Raw genomic sequence first — 19,443 nt, forward strand, 5'->3', positions numbered from 1 at the left:
TATCCAAAAAAAAAAAAATAAGAGAAAGAGAGAGAGAACATGGCTGAGCAGAACCTCACTGATTGTTCCCTCCCCTGCCAGTGCTCATAAATCTGCACAAAACGAGTCCCACCATTTCTCCACCTCCCCAACTGATTGGAGTCAGTAAGAACCTGATTTCTACAGGGAAGTGTGAACAGGATGAGAAGCTCCATAAAACCCCAGTGCTGCAGCAGAGCAGAGAGTCTTAGTTGGCACTTTTATTATACATCAGATACTGCTTAGCTGATTTACTTCAAATTTTTTTTTAGAGTTCGGAGATATCCTCTACAAAGAATCTTTTAAAAAGGAAAGCCCATACTGTTACAGACCAATCAGGTTCCTGGGCCAAAATTTTAATTGCTGCACCACTCTACATACAGAAAAATTACAGAAAGTCAAAAGCAAACTTGGAGGACCAATTTGCTGCAGGGATGCTCCACTGCCTGGTTAGAGCCCCTGGGGTACAGCAGGGAGTAGGTTCCTCCAGCAGAAAGGGGGAGGGCATGCACGCCTCATTCCACTGACCAAACAGGAAAACAGGAAGACATTGTAACTGGCTGTGCATTATTAACCCATGGGGCTGTTTCACACCAGTCACACCCAAAGCATGTTTAGGATACAACACAATTCAAGTATTTTTACTAGGACTAAAAGAAAACCTCATTATACTGGCAAACAGCAACCCAGTTTTTAAGGTGTTATAAATTAAAAACAAATGTTGTTTACAATGACTCATTTTTTGAATGCACAGTTAGGGTAGATGAAGATGAGTTCATAGCCCACTCTGCACAAGAAAAAGCTCATACTGCCATTGAGAATAATAACATATGACAATTCCAGTTCTGGGGAAAAGATTTTGATATAATTCCATTCTAAAAAACATTTTTCAGTGGGACAGCCTCCTCTTGTATCAGAAGCAAGCATGAGGAAAAAGCAATTCTTAAAATCTTTCCAAATGTGTACTGCAAAACTAAACTCTCCCTTGATACCCAAAGATGAACAATATATGTGTGTAGCAGCTATTTTACCAATATAGTAACTCAAAACTAACTCTCCTCAGAAAAGTCTTTAAATAAAAGAATAGTTTGAGGGCAGTAAAGGGCAATAAATAAAAATATTACTTCACCATTAGTACGCAAAGAAAAAAAATCTGTCATCAACCAGTGGCTTGGTTTGAAAGCAGTCTCCTTTAGGGAGAATATCAAGCCTGTTAAGTGAGATGAGTCTCATTGGTAGCAAAGTACTTCTGGATTCAAGATACAGCAATAAGCTTGAGCCAAAGCTGTGACAGGTTCATTAAAGTTCAATATTTTCAAGAGCAGTATCTAAATTCAAATGAACATTCTGTAACACACACACACAAAAAAAATCAAACTCTAATACAGGCAAGGTAGTTGCTCAGCCATGTTAACTCAGTATAGAGTTTTCTCATTCCCAGAATTAGTTGGTGCAGGAACAAAATGCAAACATGGAATGGGAAGATGAACATGGCACGACGGAGCACGGAGTCCACGGGAGGCACAGGACACAATGGAGCAATGACTTGTGTTACATGAGACGGAGATGAGCAGCTATCCGACCGGATCATGCTGTGGTGCTAGTGGGAGTTTGATTGTCATGACTCTTACAGTGATGGGGTTTGTTACTTTTGGGTTTTGTGCACGATGACATTTGCTGATCACGTGACAAGTACTGCAAAGGTATCAGACGTTCAGAGGTCGGTGCCGTGCTTGCGAGGTGATTACTGGGACAGCATGCGGAGAACCGCCCGCTCAGCAACGCCTTCGATTTTTGCTGCCAGGTATCAGAAACTCAGAGGAACTGGGGCTGTTTCATTTTTAGATACTGTTACTTTTGGCAACAAAATGCTCTGGTTGCCCACAGACCTATGCCATGAGGCTTGGACTTATCCATCCAAATAAACTGAGAGAGTTTGAAGGCTGATGACCTACCAGCAAAATATCAAAGTGTCAAAGATGTTTGCAGGTATGGATCATGCTCTTACCTGGCCTTCCTGGAACACCTGGTGGGCCAGGGTTACCTTTAGGACCTTCCAGAGGTGGCCCTGGTAATCCTGGTGGACCTGGTGGACCCTGTAGACCAGGGAATCCCTGGAAACCTGGTTCTCCCTTCAGACCTGGAAGTCCAGGGGGCCCTGGTGGGCCAGGTAACCCAAGTTCTCCTTTTTGCCCTGTAAAACCAGACAGCCACGTTACATTGTTACATTCTGTTACAAAAGGCCAAAAGTCAATTTGCAGAGCCATTTCTCTCTCTTGCAGAAGGTCCAAGTCTGGCCACAGCTCCCCTGTCAGTCAGACAGGGTAAAATTGTCTAACACTCAGGAAAGAGTTAAGGCTAATAATTCTTGCAGGAGAAAGCAGTGTACCTTCTGACATGTTAAAAAGTCTTACTAAGTGTCACTTCACTACTCGGTGATGCTGTAAGTCAGAAACATCCTCTGAGACTGTAAGTCTATAAGCAAAACTCTCTGTGAAGAAATCTGTCTATATTAAGACTTCATAACTTTTTTTTAGACATTGCTGAAAGTTAAGACATACTTGCAAAACTTTAAAATAAGCTGGAGGAATTTAGGAACTTTAATGCTACTGGAAAGGAAGCAATATAGCAAGTAGCTGTACTTTTAAAGCAACTTCATTTCTCATCTGTTGTATGAATGCTTTATTTACTGAGACAAATCAGCAAAGTTCCACACAATGCACTAGGCTGTAGTCCTGTGTGCATTTATTCTGGCTGCATAATTGCTAGTTTACAAAATTCAGTGGTCAGTAATAAACGTCTTTATTACTGTGGTTAATTTAAGACAGTCTGCTGAGAAAAAAAATTGTTATTTTAGTTGTTGCCATGACATTCATTTGTTGCAGAGCATACAACACACCCTTCTTTTTTTTTGGTGTATATATGTATTTTACATTCAACATTTTAACAAGGAGCAACAGGGAAACTTTACCTGACAATCCTGGGAGTCCTGGAGGTCCTGGGCGCCCAAAACCTGGTAAACCTGAAAAGAAACACATTCAGTTAATAATGAACATCTAGCTTTCAGGTCTCCAGGAATGGGAATGTGAGGCTTAGAACAATGAAAATGCAGTTCATCTAAATCTGTGATTCCTTGAGATTCCTGGAATTCTCGTGCACTCACCAGTCTTCATCAAAGCCAGAGGTTTTGCTGTTGAATGCATCTGTAACTTTCACAAGCATTTCCATCCATTTCCAATCCATATTCTTTCAGATTTTGGGAGATGCTATGTTTGCATTTTTTGTTTGGGGTTCTATTTTTAGGGCAGACATTACACTGTTTATGCACCCTGTAACTGAGCTGAAACAATACAGCCAACATGGAATACAGGAACGGGGGCTGGTGTTGAAGTCAGGTAATAAAATCTAAGAGCTGATTGAATTCTTGTCCTGTGCCTCACTGGCACCTCTGTGAGCACCCAGCAGCTGGGAACCACAGGAACAGCTCTGGAGGTGTAAGGGCAGTTACAGGGAAGAAAGGACAGAGTAAGCAGAACATCCCAAAGCAGAGTCAAGAGGAGAAAACAAACAGGAAGGACACCTAACCTGGTTCACCCTTCTGACCCGCTGGTCCCGGGATCCCGTCTCGGCCGGGCTGTCCCTTCTCCCCTGAGGGACCGGGAGGGCCAGGACGACCAATATCACCTAAGAGGGGAACAGAACACATTAGCACAGCCATGCCTAACCTACAACAAAAAAAAGCAGCATCCCCCCTCCCCACCGTCTGAATCTGAAGGTGTGGCAGTGCAATACAAGATTCACAGGAGTGTAATCTTAAAATTAAGACCTTTCTCTCTCTCTTCTGGCAGTTTAGAAGAGGCTTTTAGGCATGTGACCTTTCAAGCAGTCTCTGTTTGCTAAAAATAATATAATGTTTCCCTTTAGAATAAATTAAGTCTTTGCTCCTATATAAACAGGTTAGACCACTGGAGTACTTAACATAAATAAAGCTGGTAAATACTGAAACAATTAACTTCTTGTTTCAATAGTCAATAATGAATTGACTATGACAGTAGACACAAGTCCTCAAAAGAAAGTTAAAACTTCTTTCTTTTCTGTTTAATTTCAGTGAATTATGTGCCTGCAATGACAGCACCCATGTACATATAGATGAATTTTCAAGATGTTAAAAAGAAGATGTTCAGAAGAAAGGAAGTGGCTTCATGTGTTATGTTTTTCACAGAAGCTGCTTATCTCTGCTGCTCTGTTCATGCTCACCTACTGGCCCAGGTGGTCCAGGCAGGCCAGGATTACCTGGAGGCCCCTCAATACCTTTTGGTCCTGGAATTCCTGGTGTTCCTGTGAAGCACAGGCATTTCAATAAAATTAAGCACAAAACTGGTTTTTCAGCAGATCTTGAAATGCCACAATCTGAGATGCCCGGAGTAACAAATGAGCTCATTTTACCAAGAGATTGTAATTGTGCTCATTTTGCAGATTTACAGCTGACCAAGGATGTGAATTGTAAAGCAAAGAGTGTACAGAAACAAAACACACTAGCACAGCTGTCCTTACTGCAACTCTCAAAACTGTCTTCCTAATTGTTGAGTGCCCATGGCCAAGGACACAGCAAGTCTGGCAGTCTGCTAGAAAATTACTATTTTAGAGACAGGTGTTTCTGCTTGACAACAAATTGGAAGCATTATGAATTGTGATTGGATAGTTCTTCCCCAATCCTCTTTTCCTTTTCCTGAAAAAGGATCTTAATAAAAACGGTCTTAAGAGTTTAGACTGCATTCTCACCCCTACAGCATGAGCTGAGTGGGAGGTAGGAAAACCAACGATCTGTTCAGTGTCTGCTCTGAACAGCACCTGAGCCTGACCAAGGCAGTGTCTCAATACACTGTTCTGGCTGTTCAGACTCTCAGGCACAACATGAAGCAGAGGGTAAAACCTGTCAGGTTCATGGTCATAGTTTTGTTCTCTTCTGAGCTTCCTGCTGCCATGACCAAAGTTATAAATTCCCTAATTTCCTACATCAAAGCAGCTCAAGCATAACTGTAGAACAGGTAAAACCTTTGTTTCTTTAAATTGTGAATGAATAGCTGAGGTATACCTGTGAACAATCTCTACTAATATTTTTTAGAGAAGATCGCAAAACCTAACAATTATGTTTCAGAGATTTCTCTTTACAACATACTTTTAGACAGTAAATGGTATGAAAAACAAGCTCTGTTTTCCTGATAGCACTTCTCTATTGATTCATGAAGGAAAAATATGGACAGGAGTATTTGTGGGTCAGAGGATGTGAGAGTCTGATTGCTGTGGAGAGTGGGGAGCATTAGCTAACACAACTGCTACATCCCCTCAGAGCAGATGAATAATTTCAGAAGGCACTCTTAAGAGATGCATTCCCACACTTACTGTTGCCAATTCCAACGGCACAAAGCTTAGAAGCAGCAGACTGCCAGAAACTCTGAAAGAAGCTGGAGCCCTCCCCCAGTTACCCACTGTGTTTAGCTGTGTGTACCAATATAAGCAGGAGGGAAAATGAAAAAAAATCTGTTGAGAATTACCTGGGAATCCAGGAAGGCCTGGTTCTCCTTTTGCACCTGGACTGCCTGGAAATCCAGGCAAACCAGGATTTCCAGCTATACCTTTACTGCCTGGACTACCTGGGTATCCAGGCAAACCAAGGTCACCCTAGAAAACACAAAGCAGAAATAAGAACCCAGTCTTTATAAGATGGGTAAGCCTTTCTTGTATGTTCCCTGTCTTACCATCACATAAAGGTCATCATTATATTGGGTACACCTCTCCTTATATCCAGGTAATGTCAAACATCTCAACAGAAAATTCATCGGAAGTAGCAAGAGTAAAGACTTCAACAGTTTTCCCCTATAATTTTGTACAGAGTATCATAGTTTTTCCTCAGAACTGGCCTACACTGAGAAAAAAGTGTCTTCCTTTTTTCAAGAAGAAACGGAGATTTTTACCCCATGATAATGCAGAATAAAAAAAAAAAAGAAATCTGGGGAGCTTTAATCATGCAATGTTTTGGCTAAATTAATTGTGCTCAACATCAGGTGTAAGGCATCACTGAAGACTGCAAGATATTCTGAAGATCTTTTTATCCCTGTTTTGTGGCTGGCAGAAAGGATGACATACATAAATGTTAATGCAAATATTTTATATAGACTTAAAAATTTTAAGCAGTAGCAATCATGCTATATTATTAGTAATCTATTCTTAAATGCAAGTTGTCTTAATTTTTTAATAATTAACTACATAATTAGACACGGGAACAATGTGATACTAATTGTATTAATCCCTAACAACTATGAAAGTGTCACAGGGAAGACTAGGCCACTAACTGAACCCAGTTTGAAAAGTCTGATAAACTATCTTCTCCTTTAACATGATTAAATTATATATAAATATTTTCACCTTTAAAATTAGAAATTTTTGCTCCCACCTGAAAAGAACAAACCACAGTCAACCCTGCTTGTTATTAATATACTTATATACATATTTACAGTTATACATAATAGATATTAAGCAATAGTTGGGAGAAAAAAAAAATCAACAGAGAATCTAATTTCCTCATGGACTTTTCAGTCGAAAAAATTTGTAAAGGTACCTTTGGTCCAGGGGGACCAGGAATACCAATGGTTGAAAGACCAGGGTCACCTTTCTCCCCTTTCAATCCAGGAAATCCTGCAGGCCCAGGCTGCCCTGGACGTCCTGCTATTCCTTGGCTGCCTTTAATCCCTGGGGGGCCTGTCCAAGAGATAAAGTACAAGTTTTATAAATATAAATAAAACTTCTGCAGTAATTTACAGAAATCACTCAAAGTACAGTAACTGAACTAGAAAGGACTAACAATTTCACTGGCTGGCTTTGAATACCTAATGTGTTTTTATTTTTAAAAACAAACTAAACTAATTATCTAAAAATCTCAATTATGTATTTAGGGCTTTATGTATTCCTCAACTTTATTGCTCTTTATTATTACATAGTACATACAAGCAGATCCATCTTTGTACTATATAAAAGGAAAACACTGTCCCAAATTAAGTAAAATACAAGCACAGAAACTAACCTGGAAGGCCCATCTCTCCCATAGCACCTTTTAATCCTGGAGGTCCTGTCGGTCCTGGCTGCCCAGGAAGCCCCATGTCTCCCTTGATGCCTAGGAGAGGTGTGATTTAGTTAATTAATGGCAATAATTAAAAGTTTCAGATATTCATGCATTCTCATATGAATCTGCTTGTCATCTAATTACAAAGGCAGTGGATTTGAAGTTGCTTTAGGCCTCATACTGCTCCTACATGCTTTTTCACACTCATTTGTAGTAAAATATTAAAGACCTTCAGTTTGTTCCAAGCAAAAATTCGATCAGGGCAACTGCTTATTTGTTTTGAAGATTAGTCTAATGAAATGGGTCAAATCTCAGGCCATGATTTAACCACCATCTGAAACTATTTGGTACTGGTGTGACTTGGTCTCTCCTGAGTTGTTCTGCAGAATGAACACATTATCTCTTTCTTACCTGCAACAGGTATTGAGCAGCTTCTATTACAGAATTAAATGCAACCTACAATGCCCAAACTAGTTTGAGTCCTGGATGGTTAAAAATATTCCCCAAGCCCAACAAGATATTTAGAGCAAGACCTACATTAGACACAGCAAGCAAGGACTCAAGATCTCGGAGAAATTGTTACAGCTGTGGGGAGAAACAGTGCAAAATAGAATTTGTTTTCCTGATCCTTGCAATTCTTTAAAGTAAAGATGTGACACCCAGAAACAGCTTCTGCAATACATTCATTTGGCCATTTGCAAAGTATAATTATTAACAATACAAGAAATAAACATTTGAAACAACAGGTCCTGTTGGCAGATCCTGCAGTTGTGTTACTTGCTGAAGCAGCAAAGCATTTTTCCAGTCATCCTAAAAGCTACCCTAATCTTCAGTGGGATCAGCTTAAAGCAGCTTTTGGGTCTGTTTGAAGGAAAGAGCTCCAAGCATGCTGTTTGGATAATGACTTTGAATGTCCCAAAACTGTGCTGCAGTTTTAAGTGTAAATTTCTAAGCTTTGCTTAGATATACCTGGATTAACATCCCAATTCCGTGTTATCAAAGCTCATGCAAATTCTTACTCAAAGCTGTCTCTGTGAGGCCTTGTTTACTGACCTGGCAATCCTGGCACACCTGGTGGGCCACTAAGTCCTGGTGGGCCTGGGTCACCTGGGAGTCCTTGATAACCTTTCTGTCCTGATAAACCAGGAATACCTCAAAGGAAAAAGATACAGTTTATTGTTATTACTATTACTACTACTGTATGTTTTCTTTCACCTTAAAAGATCAGATGTAGCTATAGGTGAACAAAAATCCAAATAGGGATTTTTCTTCAATAAATATAATTCCTCCTAGTTTAGCAAAGAGAAGTATCACAGAACACAAAATATTGGTTCTGGAAAGATTAAAATTACTACAGAACGGGAACAATATAAGAAAGGAGAGGAAAAAGTAACTTTCTGACTACTGCAAATACACTTCATTCAGAAGGACTGTCTTTCAGATGAGCAGATTCCATGCTAACCTTTCTATATTCACCCTGATTATTTATATACAAGTTTAATTACATTGCTACACCAGAATCACTTTGGGACTAATACATTATAAAAAGCAAAGCATGTGTTTTAGCAGATTTTTCCAAATTCCATGTGGTTGTTATCCCATACATTGACTTTGTGTTGCCCTGCCTTAAACCTGCTTCTACAGCTCTTACTTAACAGAGGGGAAAGAAAGAAAAAGGAAAGTAGTGTCTTAGGATCCTACCTAGGCTTCACAGAAATTAATACAATAGATAAATTAGCACAATAATGGCTGGGACAACATTAGGGAAAGGCATTCTGGTTCTCTGTAGGGTAGAATATTTTTACTCTTCTCAAGACTCAATTAGAGTTCAAAGGAGGTATCAGAACCCCAAGCGGGGGAGGAGTGGAAAGCCACCAAAACTGAGAGAGAAAACAGACTTGAGTGGACTGGGAAAAACTTTCAGGCTGCCAACTTCCCAAGTAGAAACACACACAGATGACATATAGCTCAGAGGTGGGTAAACTTAGAGACACCCAAAGGGAGAATCTGGAGGTGGTGCATGAGCAGATGACCTGTGTAACTTCATCCTAGAAGGGAAAGGCCCAAAGGCCTTTGAGGCAGCAGAAATGCAGCCAGTGCAGCAGCCATGACAACTATCTCTCATCATGCTTAGGAATAACACCTAGAAGAGTGAACTGTAATCCTGCTGAAAGCACCTCAGTGTTATTACAATATTGCCATGTGCCAAATAATAGTGTCATTGCAAACTAACCATACAGAGGAACTTGGCCATATAACCCCTTTAAAAAGGCCTAAAATATAAGACCCGTAAGCCACAATCATATTCTCAGTTTATTTTTTTCTGTAAGAAAGAATGAACTGTAATGGATTCAGTCACAGCTCACTATTATCTGTAGAGGACAAACCACCTCCCCAGACCACATGCAAAGTTCTTTACCTGGAACACCTGGCTCTCCTTTTTCTCCTTTTGCTCCCAGCTGTTTTGGATCAACTTTTCCGGGTGGACCTGGCAGACCTGCTTCACCTTTGATGCCTTTCTGTCCTACCGGTCCAGGAGGCCCCGGCGGACCAGGCAACCCACTGTTACCTACAGCAGGGACAGATAACAAAAGGGAAAAGAATATAATCCTTAAGGTAGGCTAATACATTTGTAATGCTTTTTCTTACCCAGGGAGTCCATGATTTAGTCATGAAGTTGGAATTCACTAAATGATCAGTCAGTTTATGCAAGGCTGCTCACAAGCACCTTTAGCCCTGGAACAAAGCCAAGGGATGGAGTGCACAGGGGTGTCTGTGAGCTCTGGGCAGCCCAGCACAGAGGGACCAGCTGTGTCTGTATGAGCCACGTTTAGAGCTCCCAGAGCCCCACCACAATGGGCCACCAGCAACAGCTACAGCAGCTTTGGATTCACAGCCTCCCTGTTCCAGGGAGATAATTGGGGTTTTCTTCTACAGAACTCTTCTTCTCCTACGAGGGGGTTAGGAAAATGCAGATAGAAGAGTTTCTCTGTGATACCTACAGAGCTGATTTTGGATAACCCCATAACCCAAAACTACTGATTTTCTTCTTTCTGTTCCTTTAAGCAGACTTCACAACACACTTCAGAAATATTGCTTTACTTCAGTGCCATCCATCCGAAGGAAAAGTTTTTAAAATAGCTAACAATTCATGACATCAATTAAACAGTGTGACTGAATGCTATGGCTCAAAACATCAGCACTGTCAAAAGAAGATAACTTAAGCAGGTCCCAATAATGAAGATCTAGATGTTAGTATTACACATCCTCCTTCCACACAGGATGTGGAAAACAGCATTCTGCATTCTCTTCTGGGTGTATAAAACAAACATTACCTTTCAAGCCAGGCAGGCCATTTCTTCCAGGAGTTCCTGGAGGCCCTGGAGGACCAGGAGCTCCCATGACGCCCATCTCACCCTTGGCACCTAAAGGCATTGAATCACCATTGTCATTCTGAACAAAACCTCAAGACTTACCAGTACCTTAATTTTACTTTCCCTGCCCCTCTATGGTACTTATGAACCAGCACATGCATATAAAGCCTGTGTTAAGGGAATTACAAGCACTCAGTTCTTGTATAGATCTAAATCAGATACAATGACACTTGAAAATTGTGGCACATTTTCCACAGTTAAGTCCTGGGAAGAAAATTTGCAGTGCTCTGTTATGGCAGAAAGCATATTTGTACCTTCAAGAAGTTTAGTTCCCTGGTTTGAAATACAAATACTTGTTTGAAGCAAACTTGAATTTAGTGAAAGCCAAGAAGACAATTAAGTATACACTACTTTTAGAATGTTTTGTATTGTCTCCTCTATCAAAAGGAAGGACTCTCACTTTTGAATTTCTGTTTCAAAGGACAAAACAGACTAGCTTAACTAAGTAGTCTAACATGTAGAATAAGGAAAGTAACATTTAAGACTATGTAGCATTCGTAATTATTTTCTTTAAACAAATTTTATTTCTAAATTGTAGCAGTGACTAGAAAAAAAATCACAAAATAAATTAGAAAAGTATCATAACAAAGATGATCAAAGTCACATTTGAAAGTTATGAAACAGAATAAGGTGTACAATATTTAAATCAAGTTACATGGAAAAGTGGAAGGGTAACAAGGATTTTAATGCAACAAATTTTGTTACAATTTTTTTAAAAGTATGAGATGTAACAGTTACATGTATCCAACTTTAAATAGGTAGGATAAACATCAAAGTTCAATAAGCTGTCATGGCCAAGCATAAAGAGCATCCATCTGTAACTACAGTTTGGTCTTTGTCCACAAGCAAAATATATGAACTTACCTGGAAATCCAGGTATTCCATCCCTGCCAGGTGGCCCAGGTGAACCCTGAGGCCCTGGTAGACCAGGGGGTCCTGGATATCCGGGGGTTCCTCGGTCACCTGGAGGACCAGGAACGTCGAAGCCTGGAGGACCTGGATCCCCTTTCTCCCCTGGGATGCCTTGCAACCCTAGAGAATGTTGTTAAGACACAATCTTTTAGAAAAGTCAGGCAAGGCTGAGATCTGTGTGTCTCTGGGTGCACTGCTGTAGGAATAGCTAAGTTTTATTTGCAGTCCATTCCTAGCAGTGATGAAAACCCTGCAATTCTTCTAAAGCAATTTATTTTTTAATGGCTTCCAAGTGTTAAAAGGCCATATTCTCCTGAAGATAGGCATTACTAAAATTTTACCAAGGTGTAGCAAATGCAATTAAAAAAAATAGTCTCTAAAGAAAAACAACTGTCTTCAACAACCCTTTAAGCCTGACTTATAAAGCAAAAAGCCAAAATTGATTAGACTGGTTTGTGTTTTATAACTAAGTATTGAAATTCTTATATTTCCATTAATGATTCTGTTTTACTACATCCTAAGATAACATTGGCTGAATATTTTTGAAGGATAGCAAAATTTTGCAAGGCCTTACATTTCCCTGAATGAAAAATATGAATTGTCAAAATATGCTTAAGATTGTTTAATGCTAATGACACTGAGCTCGAGGCACTGCCCGGGCAAGCAGAGAGCTTGTTTCCCTCCAGTGCATGGTAGCAGTGAAGATGCTCACTCTGGAAATGTAGCTGACAAAAAAGGATTATTCATAAATCTGAAGTTAAGAAAAGGGTTTGGTAAAGAAACCACAGTACCTGGGGGACCTGAGGTTCAAAAGCCAATGAGTTAGAGCTCATCAGGAAGTTGAGACAGGTAGCATTAAGGAGTTGTAATAGTCGTTAAGTTAGGAAACAAAATAAAGCACATACACATTAGAACAAGGAAAAAAAATCTACCTGAAGTTACAGAAAGCAGATCTAAGTACAAAGAATTCAACAGTAATGCAGTTAAGAGAAACCACACTGCAAGGACACTCCAAGTTTTTTCAGTGTCTTTTTCAAGGTGCAGCCACCACTGTATGCAGAAACAACAGTGAGATATTTTCAAATACTGATGGTACATTTTAAAAATAAAATTGTTTTTCCCTCTCTTCTTGTCTAGTATTCTCTACAAAAGTAGAGAATAAGCTTTTCTTATATGTTTTTTTACAAAACTGCCATATCTAGATACTGGCTTGGACACCTTCTGAACACCAGAGAACATCCTACCAATCAGCTTCTTGTTGGCTGGCCTCACATTCTTCAAACAGGGATTTTCAATAGATGCTGCTTCTTTATCACACAAAAAGCCTTTAAATATTTTCCCCCATTCTTTTAGTTCTATTATGCAAATGTACATTGTTACACCCACAGACAGCATATTGTGCAGTGACATAATCTACTGAGATAATGACACCACCGTGCCAAAACTTCATAAGTAACTCCCAGGCAGCAGAACTTTGTAATGGTGACCCCACTCTGGGCTGCAGGAACAAGTTTAGGAGTGATGTCATCATGTGTTCTTTGCACACTGAAAAGGCAGATGGAGTTTTCTTGATGGCATAAGCTGTAGACTTGTATTTATTTAATGATAAGTATGCTCCCCTTTGGCAGCAGCTTATCACTGCATTAAACTGTGGGGTCATGTGCCTGGAACTGCTTCCTCTGCAGATGATGCTTAAGGGAATGCACATGCTGTGTGTTTAAGGGCTTTCTATCAGCAGGAGGAAAAAAAAAAAGGAGAAAATAATGTATTACCCAATAAGAGGACAAACTCCTTATCTAGAATGATAAAGATACTTTTGCAAATAGAAATTAATTCTAATTGAATTTCTGGTTCTCAAAAATGTAGCCACATCATAATTAGAATAATACAGACAACACAGTAAATTCTAAAGTAATTTGTTACATATTTAAAAAAAAAGAAAAATGTTGAGCTACTGCAAACTATTTGAATAAATGGTGGTGCAGAGAAAGGAAATTCTGAACAGGGAAATTCTTCCAGAAATTGTCCAAATTATCTGGAAAACAGAGCCTCAGAAACTTTACCCTAATGTTGCATAAAGAAACAGAATTAAAACAGCCTGGTAAAACAAGCAAGGGATGGGAGATGGGAATGTAAGACATTCTGCACAAAACAGAGACAGAGCAGTGCCAAGGGAAATAACAAGGATTTCTCAAGCATGCATTAGAGTTCAGAGCCACCATGCTGTTAGTAGCCACAATGATTAGTCAGTACAGACATGAAGAGTGAAAACAGAGGCATTTCAAATCCATCAGCTCTAGTGATCGTTGTGCATTTGCCAACATTGGTATTTTGCGGAATAAATCAGTGATCACATGAAATCAAATTCTGGCTAACACCAGAGGAGATGTTACAGGAAGACAAAAGAACATGCATTGGATGAAACATTCGAACTCATGCTAATACATCCCACCCCTCACCCCAGACACACCCCTGTGTTCCCTGCTGTTCCAGTTTAGCCCCAAGTGCAGCTCAGGCTGTACAGTCAGCACAGCAAGCCAGGCACAGCATCCACCCCCTGGCTCAGGGAACCCCTGTGCACATTGCCCAGACCCCTTCTGTCCCTAGCTCTCAGTACTGGGCACGTTACAGGCTTGCTGGTGCACCGACCACATGTTCCTTCCCCACTCAGAAACCTGTGAAAAAACAGACCTAGACATGACCCACACTTTACGCATGTGAGTAGAACTCAAGCTCCACGGGTCTACTTATTCAAGTGCTTGCCTACCTTTAACTTAAGCACTTTATGAACTGGGAGCTGAGATTCGGCAAAGATCTGAATATGATCAACTAATCCACGACCCATGGTCTTAACAGCTGGCCATGAATTTGTCAGCATGCATTGCAAACAATGCCAAGCCCAGTGCTGGCATACAAACACATTCAGAAGGTGTAGCTCACAAACATGCAATGCAAACATTCACACAGGCATGGCAAGAACCAGATGGATTTTGAAGGGTTTGTTTCAGGGCAAGGCTGCTCAAGTCCACAGAAATGTTCTCACTGTGGTGACTGCCACATATTTGCAACATCAAGGGTTGATGCACAGCAAGCCCATTCACTGAATGAAGGGGAAAGGAATTTCCCTAAACAAACTTCGTGAATAGAATGATGTGCATGCATGCACATGTACCCTTTGTGCACAGAAATGGAACAAGTTCATATCTTCATCAGTCACCAGTCATTTTGGACAAAAGATAACCAAACTCACATCAGAGACATTATTCCTTATTATCACCATTCTTGGATTCTACTTTGTCAATCTAATTTAAACCTATCAGGACTCATAAAACTTGTTGGTTTTGCAGAAAAAAAAAAAGTGCATGAGGGAATCAGGAATCCCAGAACTCAGAGGTTTCTGTAAGAAAAATTCTAAAACTCTTTTCTAGCTGGGCTTATGACAAGATAATTGTGTGTATGACCTCTTTTATTGACAGGCTTTTGTTAAAACAGTATCATGTCACTACCTGGAGAACATTCTCTCCTCTACAAAATAATGAACCTGCTTGTTTGGAATACTCATGATTTCTTCCTTTCCACATTAACTTGAGTTAAATTGTGCTTCAGGTTCCATTAAAGAAAAAAAAAAGAAAAGAAAAAGTGCCTGGCCATGCTAGGGAGAGCCTGAATTACTGACTTGATTTTGTATTCAACAAGTAAGTAGAGGGAAGACAAAAAGCATTGTATAGGGAATTAAGCTTGCTTTTTTTCCAAACCAGAACTTAATTTTCTAGATCAAAATATAAAAAAATATTAAAAAATACCTCTCATCCAGTGAATTTGGAATACAGCTTGGTAAGCTAGAAAACCATTTCAGAATTTAAGAACCATCTTGCTGTTTGAAAGCAATGTAAAAATAGCACAGTACAGGCAGCTCAAAGCAGCTTTCCTCCTCTTCTGTATCCCAAAACCTCTGCACTAACATTGTGCTCCCTTCTGTCTTGTCCTGAAGAATATGAACTCTAAGGATAAACTCCTTCACAGAGATTTTGGCACTATCTGTGCACAACACTTTCTAGAATTTTTGTTGAGACTCTGAGCTCTCTCCAAAGTGGGCTTTTACACCCTTGAGATTTATGCAAGTTGTGCAAATGGCAGGGCTGAATGTAATCCCACTGATTTCAGTAAACATCATCATGTACCAAGTTTTGCCAGCTTGACTGGCGAAACAGCCAAGCTAATAGACATGAAGTCTCTATCTTTTCTTGCTGCCTTGTGTAGCTGCTTGGTGCAGGCCAGAAATAACCTAAGGGTACATACAGTTCATGCAAGTTTTACCTGGGGGGCCAACTGGACCTGGAGGTCCTGGAGATCCAGGTGGACCTTGACCACCAATGCCAGGGATGCCTGGTGGGCCTGGGAGTCCTGGTGGTCCACTTGGTCCAGGATCACCTAAAAGAACACTCCTGTTTAGTTAAATACTGAACTCAGTTCAGAGACACTCACTTTCAGAACAGAGTGCCTGCACATTGTACTTGAAGTCTCATTCTTGCAAGCAAACAAATATTGATCCAACACAGGAAAAAACACACTTTGGAGGCTATTTCTGAAAGCCAGAGGTTTGCCCTCACTCAGTGTGGAATGCTTGCAGTTTAGGTTTCTAGGCTACCCACAGACATATTGCATCATCATCCACATCAAACTCAACAGGTGCTCTCCAGCAAACCAGGCTGGGCAGGTCAATACAGACCATGATCAAGAACAGGAATAAATGAATTGTAATGCTCTTGCATGTTGAAGCACAGTGTATCTAAATGACAATTATTCTATTGATAAAGTTTTACCCCCATGTAAACACAATTTGTCTTTAGAACACAGACTTTCAGGTACTGACTCACAGATTGGTATTTACTCCCTTGCTTGCCTTTTGAGAACACAGTCTTCCATTTACACAGGTGTGTCTGATTTGGAAAAATGGACCCTGAAGTAATTGCTCTGAAGTCAACACTGCTTGTATTTAACTGCCATATGCCTCCCAGCACATCTACATTTTTAAAAGTTCAATAGGGAACAGAAAGAGAAGAGTTCTCCATACCTTTGGGCCCTGGAGTTCCATCAAAACCTGCTCGTCCTGGGAGACCAGGGTTTCCTGGGAAGCCAGGATCACCTTTAGGTCCTTGAACTCCTTTTATGCCTGGGGGTCCTGGGGGTCCAGGTGGTCCTGGAACTCCAAATCCACGATCTCCCTATTACAAATTAAAAAAAACATTAAAAAGGGGTTTTCTAAGTTTATCCTCTCCTAAAAACATTCAAGTAGCAAAGGAAAAATGACCATCATCTTACAGTGCAATTTCTATTTTACTGCTCTCACTCAGACCTCAGGCAGAGAATGTGACTTCCCTTCTCATCAAAAGCTGAGAACAAGAGGTGAAATCCTCCTCACCATCTTCCCACTGATCCAGAAAAACCTCTAAGATAGGGAAGTTTTATACTAAACACAAATACAGACCTTCTGTCCCGGGAAACCAGGTGGTCCAGGAGGTCCATCTAGTCCAGGGCGACCTGGAGCTCCTGGAGCTCCGGGGGGGCCTGGAGTCCCTGGGAAACCTGCACATAACATGAAGGTTAGGGCAGGAGAAAGGACACCAGAGAGCATTAAAACAACTCTTCCAGACATACCTAAGGCCCATGAAAAGAGGTTCTGTGCTAGCTCAAGTGTCCTTGGGGGTACCTGTTTGGCTGAGGTAACTTTTGAGTATAGTCTTTGCCACAGAGGATCTCTGGGACTCTCAAAGTGGGGCACTGCCCATACTGTGTGCTTTTGCAAAAATTACAAACAGTTGACGTCAGAACCATTAACATCTTGAGACAGCATTTGGAGATCTTTTATTGATTCAAGCTCACTTCCTGAAGTTTTACCCATTTGCTTTTTTGTCCTTGATTTACTGAAGAATGTAAGTGATTGGGAAGGAGCAGGACAGTGAACAGTGAACAGAGAAAAAAAAAGAGCTCAGCAGTTTTTTCTCCTGATATTTCTGAAACTATTATAAAGATGTATAAACATAAGACAAACATCTTTTAAAGGATTCTAGAGACAGAAAACAACTCACTAGGAAAAAGTGCAGACACAACCCCCCTATGTCCCCTCTTTCAACCACTACAAAACAATACCATGGCAGTAAACACACCTTTTGGGCCTGGTGGTCCTGGAAGTCCAATGCCAGGAATACCTGGCTCTCCCTTTGCACCCGGGATGCCGGGTAAACCACGCTGACCTGGCTGGCCAGGATCTCCTGTGAAAAGAAGAACATCAACATAGTTATCCAGAATCAGTCAGAATAAAAAGATCTTGGAATTCCTTGGATATCTAGCTGCTGCTTTACCTGGAAGACCTGGATCACCACTTCTTCCTGGAGGACCAGGGGGGCCAGGAACTCCCGGTTCTGTAATAGTCTGTCCAGGGTCACCTTTTGGACCTAAAACAAAAAAGCAGAAATATGAGGCACTAAGTAGGAGTTTCTTTTCTGTTTTTCTTTCAGCAGAAAAAGGTGCTTACAAAGAACTCAAACACCAGCAACCCTTTACCCAACAGGTTTTCCACTCCCAAGCTCCACAGAGCACCCAGAGTCTCAGAAGCCTTGTTCAATGTTAAGACAGTTTTCTTGCAATGCTACTTTTTTCTAAGCTTTGTCCTAGGTACCATCAAGTGATTAGTATTTTCCATAGCTGACACCAGCACAGCTTGATTAGGATCTGTGTAGTTGACAAGCAAGTAACAAAAGCAAACTTGTTCAAAGCAAACCCTTGTTTTCAAAAGCTGTTGTAACTGCAGGATGGTTAAGCACATGCCAGACAGTTACAATGCACTTCCACTGCAGTCAGTGGGGAAGGAGAAGTTTCTCTGGAGGTCAGAGCAGAAGGTGAGGCACAGCAGTAACATGGCACAAATGCTGCTCACTCTGTGATTCTGTGATGACCCTCAGCAAGGGAGCTCATAAATACCAGGTCTTACAATGCCTCTGGGAAAATCTTAAAAGCAGCATCATGTTCTGAGAACTATCTGGGGCAAAAGGGCAAAGCTTGATTTTGCAGTGTTTGCTCAATGGCACACAGAGACCCACTCACCAGGAACACCAGGAGGCCCTGGACGGCCGGATACACCTTGGATGCCCTTTTCACCAGGTGAACCTTGTGGACCAAAACCAGGAGGTCCAGGAAGCCCTTTTTCTCCAGGAAGACCTGGTATTCCTGGATCACCTGGAATACCCATTTCTCCTTTGAATGCAACACTGCCCTGAAAACAGAAAGAGTAGCATGGGAAAGATCATGTATTTACTATCAAAGGAGTAAAGTGTTTCATCACTTCTGTTTTGAAACTCTTGGGCACTTTCTACCCTTCCAGCTCTTAAGACCATGGGCTGCCTACATCTTACTAATATGGGAGAGAGCAGGCCTAAACCTGGCTCCTTAATTCTTCCCACTACATTGGTGAGATACAGAAAAGGGCAGAAAGGACCATCTGACACTGCCCAAGAGAAGTCTCAGCTTATTTCTAGAGGCACTGACAGATTCAGGAGGTACCTCAGTGCATCCTCAGTAGATTGGCATCTACTGAAGAGCCTTATCACACTCAGAAAAAGTGCATTGCCAGTCCTCTTCTCTGCACTATGTCAATGCAGGACTTCCCCAAATATCCATCCAATCAAAGACAGCATAAAATGGAACTCACAGGTTCCCCCTTAGGGCCAGGTAAACCTGGCAGTCCATCTCGACCAGGAGTGCCATCTATGCCAGGGAGACCTGGAGGTCCTGGGAAGCCGGGGTCACCTTTGTCACCTTTCATTCTTGGAGAAATTAGGACATCCCCTGGGTCTCCTTTAGGACCAGGTCTCCCAGGAGCACCTGGGGACCCTGGGAAGCCCTGAGGGAATTAAAAAAAAAAAAAAAGAAAAGGAAAAAAGCCTTTTAGTTTTTCTTTCA

The 19,443-nt window shown here is 41.0% G+C and overlaps 1 protein-coding gene across 1 annotated transcript in view; it reads right to left on the reverse strand.

Moving 5' to 3' along the window:
- The window catches only part of COL4A5 (collagen type IV alpha 5 chain), a 57,321-nt gene that overhangs the window by 11,906 nt on the left and 25,972 nt on the right, over positions 1–19,443 (reverse strand). Inside the window, exons 23-40 of the mRNA XM_017817450.1 lie at positions 19,193–19,384; positions 18,589–18,757; positions 17,847–17,939; positions 17,652–17,756; positions 16,973–17,070; positions 16,559–16,709; positions 15,802–15,915; positions 11,437–11,604; positions 10,474–10,563; positions 9,558–9,707; positions 8,192–8,290; positions 7,100–7,189; positions 6,638–6,777; positions 5,574–5,700; positions 4,276–4,356; positions 3,604–3,702; positions 2,990–3,040; positions 2,027–2,212 (exon numbers count right to left, since the gene is read on the reverse strand). Of these exons, the coding sequence (XP_017672939.1) occupies positions 2,027–2,212; positions 2,990–3,040; positions 3,604–3,702; positions 4,276–4,356; positions 5,574–5,700; positions 6,638–6,777; positions 7,100–7,189; positions 8,192–8,290; positions 9,558–9,707; positions 10,474–10,563; positions 11,437–11,604; positions 15,802–15,915; positions 16,559–16,709; positions 16,973–17,070; positions 17,652–17,756; positions 17,847–17,939; positions 18,589–18,757; positions 19,193–19,384 (2,203 nt within the window). The remainder of the gene's footprint in view (positions 1–2,026; positions 2,213–2,989; positions 3,041–3,603; positions 3,703–4,275; positions 4,357–5,573; positions 5,701–6,637; positions 6,778–7,099; positions 7,190–8,191; positions 8,291–9,557; positions 9,708–10,473; positions 10,564–11,436; positions 11,605–15,801; positions 15,916–16,558; positions 16,710–16,972; positions 17,071–17,651; positions 17,757–17,846; positions 17,940–18,588; positions 18,758–19,192; positions 19,385–19,443) is intronic.

This window comes from Lepidothrix coronata, unplaced genomic scaffold, assembly GCF_001604755.1.
Source record: "Lepidothrix coronata isolate B3197 unplaced genomic scaffold, Lepidothrix_coronata-1.0 Scaffold2, whole genome shotgun sequence".
Lineage (NCBI taxonomy): Eukaryota > Metazoa > Chordata > Aves > Passeriformes > Pipridae > Lepidothrix > Lepidothrix coronata.